The 5,559-nt window shown below is 56.7% G+C and overlaps 1 protein-coding gene across 1 annotated transcript; it reads left to right on the top strand.

Moving 5' to 3' along the window:
* CRABP2 (cellular retinoic acid binding protein 2) lies at positions 1-5,092 on the top strand. The gene is made up of 4 exons (XM_060008405.1): positions 1-207; positions 3,678-3,856; positions 4,065-4,181; positions 4,639-5,092. Exons 1-4 carry the CDS (start codon positions 138-140, stop codon positions 4,687-4,689), a joined length of 417 nt encoding a protein of 138 aa, XP_059864388.1. The 5' UTR covers positions 1-137; the 3' UTR covers positions 4,690-5,092.
* Positions 5,093-5,559: the final 467 nt, after the last annotated feature.

Raw genomic sequence — 5,559 nt, 5'->3', positions numbered from 1 at the left:
GGTTATCCTCGGACGAGTCCTGGATCCTGAGTCTTACCATCCGGCGAAGGCGGCGGAGACATCTCTTTCGACTAAAGGACTCAGCGTCCAGTGCTCCAGCCGAAGGATCTAAGGGGACCGCCACTAGCACCGCCACCATGCCCAACTTCTCTGGCAACTGGAAGATCATCCGATCGGAGAACTTTGAGGATCTGCTCAAAGTTCTGGGTAAGGAGATTTTTGAGCGCCCGGAAGAGGAGAGGGGGTTCCGCCGAGGCCTCGGAGGTGGGTACGAGAAAGAAAGGGAAGTTGGAATCAGGGCGTGGGAAGCTGGGCGCCTGCATTCCCAAGAATAGGGGTCAGACGCCTGGGTCCCGGGGCGCTGAGCCCGAACACCTAAATCCTTCTTCCTCTGGCGGGGCGCCCACAGACGCCAACTCCTGCGGCGACTCAGCCTCTGAATCAAGTAGAAACCAGAAGCATGAGGTCGGTATTCCCTGGGGTGAGGCAGTGGGGTTCTCCGCAGTTCGGAAGCTGCAAACCCTGCATCCAGGCTGGGAGCCTGGGTCCCTACCCAGCCGAGCCTCCCACCCCCACCCCAGGCATTCCTGCCTCCTTCCCCTTGCCCCCCGCAGGTAACCCAATCCCCGGGCAGATTCCAGATCTCTCTGTGCGGGGCTCCACCCACCAGGTGATCCGTCACCGCAGGGCCCCCAGATCCCCCTTTCAGAACTTTTCCACTCTGCTCCCCCCACCCTCCATCTGTGAGACAAATATTTTCCTACAGCGAGCAGCTCCAGAATCCTAAACTCGCTCTGGATAATTATCACTTTCTTAGATTTCAACAAATGGCTTCGTGTGAAACCCCAGCCATCCCCTCCCTTTGAGAAAATCCGAATTCTCTTCTCCCTGCCTCCCTGGAGACGGGCTGCAGCCCAGCTAGGTCTGTTGGTTAAAGGTGGAGGAAGTTGAATCTACCCAGACTGCCCTTCCCAACTCCTGTGTGCCCTCTGGTGTCTGGGGAGGAGGGGTGGGGAAAGCCTGGGCCGGCTGGGGAGAGGGCTCTGCAAAGAGATGGAGGTTAGTCAAGGACCCAGCCACTGGGAAGCCACCTGGAAACCCTGGAGCCATCCATTTCTGAACTGAACAGAGAGACCCCAGCTGGAATGAGCAGAGGGCACCCTGTGTGGGGCCGGGGGCTGTAGAAATGAGTCAGGAACTAGGAAGGGGCTGGAATGCAGTGAGGAAAGCAGGAATTTCCATCCTTCCTTACCATTAGTTCTGCTTGCAGTCTGACCACAGTATTTCTTGTAATCATGTCAGCCTTTCTTGCCCTACCCTTGTTGAAATGAAAGATCCAGGACTCCCCTGGTGGTCCAATGGGGACCCCGCACTCCCAGTGCAGGGGGCCTGGGTTTGATCCCTGGTCGGAGAACTAGATCCCGCATGCATGCCTCATGCTGCAGCCAGGATCCCGCGTGCCACCAAGATCCTGCCAAAGGATAACAATTTTCCCTTCAGAAAGCCTAGATGCCATTCCATCCCCCAACTTCTCTGGATTCTGGCCCCTCTCCCCAGTGGAGGAGGCAGTGGCCTGGCACACCCCCAGGCCCCAGCTGGAGGATAAGATCCCAAACCCAACCCTGTTGTCTGTCTGTCTTCAGTCTGTTTGTCCTCCCTGCGGGGTCTCTCAGAGCCACGTGCCCTCCTCAGGGCTTGCTGTGGGGCAGATTGAAAACAGACCCGTTAGACAAACACAGTCCTGAGTCAGCCAACGTTGGCTGAGCCTGGCCCCAGCACCACAGGTACCAGAAGCGGGCTGGAGGGGTGTCTCCTCTGGACCTAGCCTTGCTTCCGCAGGAATCTCAGTCCCTTCTCACCCCTCTTTGTCCTATGCAAGAGTCTCTCTCCCGGGGAGGGATGCTCAGGTATTTGGGGGATACCTGTCCCATCCAGTATGATGGTTACGACACACAGCTAGCAGCTCCTGTTCCTATAACGGGAAAGATGGATAACAGGATGGACTTCCCGGGTAGCACCAGAGAGTGAAGTAGTCTTTTTGTCCAAGGAGGTGGAGTGGGATATGTCTCTTTTACCAAGTCAATTAGTCCTGGGAACCTCAGTCATTTCTCCCTGGACCCAAGAGATTGGCAGCCAAGAAGTGGGCTCCTGGGGCTCCTGAGGGACAGGGCTTCCTCCCACTCCCTTCTGTCTGGAATAGAGTGGGTCTGCTCTGGTGCCGAGGGGAAAGGGGATTTGTTTCTTCTCTAGGGACCCAGGTCTGGAGGAGGGGCAGGGGGTCTGGACCACATTGGGAGGTAGGGAATCCCACTTGCCTGGCCCAGCCCAGCTTGGCCCCCATCCCACCCATTGCTTCCCTGAAGCGTTCTGCTCCAGTTCAGGGCAGGAGGCCAGGCCAGGTGAAGGGTGTAGAGCTTGGACCTGGGCCCTGACTAGAGGTGCCTCCCTGCCTGCTTGACTTCCTGCCAGAGGGCTGCTCTCTCTGGCTCCTCCACTCCTTTGAAATAACTAGGGAATAGAGAGAAGGGGTCCAATCTGGGAAAGGATAGGGGGACAGGCACAGCGACTCTGAATCCACAGAGGCTGAATGAGAAGACCTGACCCCTGAAGTTGGGTGGGTGTTCCTGGAGTCGGGCCCACATCAGGGGAGGGGAGGGGAGTGACCCTTTCTGTTCCAGGAGGGCAGGTGGGCAGGAGTCCGATGCAGGGAACTTTGTCTGAGCCCCAACTCTGGCTTTTTCTTTGCCTTCCTTTTATCAGTGAAAATAACAACAACAATAAGAGTAGCTATTGTTTCCTGAAAACATATAGATGTGCCTGGCACTGCGTGTGCTATAGGGCCTAAACACACATCATCCCATGTGATAGGCTCTTGAAGAAGTTACTGTCTCCATTTTACAGTTGTGGAATCTAAGGCTCAGAGAGGTTAAGCCATTTGCCCAGGGTCACCCAGCCTGCAAGGGAGGGTGAGCCAGGTGGAAATCATGGCCTAATAGATCTTATTTCACAGCCGGTGGTGTCCCCAGGCTTCTGACCATTCTGTAGGGGGAAACAGCTGTCCCACCTCTTCCCCTGCTGAAAATCCCTGCTCCTTCTCATCCTGGGGAGGGACAGAGGCTCAGCAAATAAAGGCCACAAGACAGGGGAGGGGAGTGGGCAGAGAGGGAAGTGGCCCCTACTCCAGGACGTGAGTAGTGAGGCCTGGCTGGGGAAGGCCTGCCCTGCACGTGGGCGGGGGTGCAGACGCAGTGACTCTGATGAGCCCACCCCAGCAGATGGTCTCCAGCAGGATGGACAAAGGACCAAAAGTGAGGTGAATTGAGCCAAGGTGAGCTGTCGCAGGATGAGAGGAATAGGGGGAAGCTGCCCCCAAGAACCGAGTGAAGAGCTGAGACTTGGGGATCCCGATCCAGGGCTGCTGACTCATCCAGGTGGGGCCGTAGCTAGAAGCAGAACTCCCAAGGGCGGGGCACTGCCTCTCTGTCCCTCCTCCCTGAACCCACCAGCCATCAGGGCTGTACCACCTGCCCTCCCTTCAAGGTGCTTTCTTGGACACCCAGGCAGCTTGCCCCTCTTCCCAGCCGCTCACAGTTCAGCCTGCTCCTGCTGTCCCTGGGGAGAGTGTGAGCCAGGCGCCTGGAGCACCCATAAGAGTCGAGCCTCTCCTCTCCCTCCAGGGGTGAACGTGATGCTGAGGAAGATCGCCGTGGCTGCAGCATCCAAGCCAGCAGTGGAGATCAAACAGGAGGGAGACACTTTCTACATCAAAACCTCTACCACCGTGCGTACCACAGAGATCAACTTCAATATTGGAGAAGAGTTTGAGGAGCAGACTGTGGACGGGAGACCCTGTAAGGTGCGTGCCGGGACGGGGTCCCTCAGGGCATCTATTGCCCTGCCTCTCAACATGACATTTTCCAGTCTTTTCCTAGAGTCTTTCCTCCAGTTCCAATGGAGAAAGTCCCTAGATAGTGGTGGTGGGAAGAAAGGGGGTGCATCCCCTATACCTCTCACAGCATTGTCCCTGCTGTGGGCCCACCTCACCTGACCACCCTCTCATGCAGAGCCTGGTAAAATGGGAGAGTGAGAACAAAATGGTCTGCGAGCAGAGGCTTTTGAAGGGAGAGGGTCCCAAGACCTCCTGGACCAGAGAACTGACCAATGACGGAGAGCTGATCCTGGTAAGGCCTGCCTCCTCTCAGCTCACAGCAAGCCCAGTGCTACCTTCAGAGATTTTCCGGGACATTCCAGGGTGCAGGAGATTTAAGAACAACTGTGGCTGGTCTCCCTGTCTCCTATGAGGCTGCTGGGGCAGGACAAGGCTGTCTCTGTCCCATACAGTGTCCTTGTGCAAACGTAAAAGGATGTCCCTTCCATTTGGAACAAAGGACATGCGCTGAGAGGTCCCAACAGTTCTCCGCGGGGATCTTCCTGGCTTGGGGAGAAAGACTTAGGGTGGACCCCTGGGGCTGTACTGTCCTCCATCCCATGATGCCCAGGCATTTTGTGACCAGCTCTTACCTGTCAGTCCTGAGCCAAGAAGTAGGTTTGGACCTGGAGGTCAAGCAGAGTACCTCCGCCCAACCCTCCTGCAACCAAACACAGGACCCAGGCTAACAATGACTTCTCCCCTTTCAGACCATGACGGCGGACGACATCGTGTGCACCAGGGTCTACGTCCGAGAGTGAGTGGCTGTGGCCCAAGAGCCGCCAGAGCCTGCCACCAGCCCATGCTCCCTGCTTCACTGCCCCATGGGCTGCCCCTCCCCCATTCCTTCCTTCTAGGCTAGCTCTCCCCTCACCCCAGTCACTTCTGGGGGTGCTAGGATGCCTCCTGCAGGGGCTCTGCTTTTCTTGGCCCCTCCTCTCCTCCCATACACCAACAAAGTGGGATGGATGGCAGGACCCCAGATCACCCGTTCCAGAATCACTCCCCCCATCCCAAGTCAGCAATCCCAGCCCCAAGCCAGCCCAGAGCACCGTCTCTCTCTTTTTCTGCAAGGGGACCTGAGGGCCCGACTGGGAAGACCGGCCCTCTGTCTTCCACTCTTTGTCCCTGTAGCCCATACAGTGTAGAATATTTATTGGTTAATTTTATTAAAATGTTTTAGAAAATAAAACCTGTCTCTGGCTCATTGGGAAGGGGTTGGGTAAGTCACCTGAGTTCAACTTTGCCTCTAAATTGCAGTGTGAGAGAGTCGATGTTTCAGCAGCACCGGTGCGACTTACACACCTGGGAGGGAACCACCTTCCCTTCACCTTTCTCATCACCACCCCCTCATTTTCTGCTGAGTCCATGAGCATCACCTTCACTTCCCCTCCTCCAGCCTCCTTTGTCTCCTGCTCTGGCTTCCAAGGCCACCAGGGCCCCCCTGACTCTGAGCTGGCATGCTGGGGAACTGATTCCCACCTTCTCCCATGATGGTGACATAGCTTCCTCCTCCTCCAATTGTTCCTTCTCTCTCCTCCAACCCCAATCTGTGGGCGACCCTGGGCCTGGCCTTGGCTTCCCACCTGGTTCCAGACAAGCTCGTCACCGCCCACGGGCTGGCCTTGCTC

The sequence above is a fragment of the Delphinus delphis genome, chromosome 1, assembly GCF_949987515.2.
Source record: "Delphinus delphis chromosome 1, mDelDel1.2, whole genome shotgun sequence".
Taxonomy (NCBI): domain Eukaryota; kingdom Metazoa; phylum Chordata; class Mammalia; order Artiodactyla; family Delphinidae; genus Delphinus; species Delphinus delphis.
This window is presented reverse-complemented; position numbering and strand designations above follow the sequence as displayed.

What these genes read in the sequence shown, in the direction of transcription:
- CRABP2 (XM_060008405.1), top strand. Translation starts at nt 138, where the DNA reads ATGCCCAACTTCTCTGGCAACTGGAAGATCATCCGATCGGAGAACTTT. An exon ending in GGATCTGCTCAAAGTTCTGG is followed by an intron (nt 208 to 3,677) that starts GTAAGGAGATTT and finishes CTCTCCCTCCAG; the next exon opens with GGGTGAACGTGATGCTGAGG. An exon ending in ATGACGGAGAGCTGATCCTG is followed by an intron (nt 4,182 to 4,638) that starts GTAAGGCCTGCC and finishes CTCCCCTTTCAG; the next exon opens with ACCATGACGGCGGACGACAT.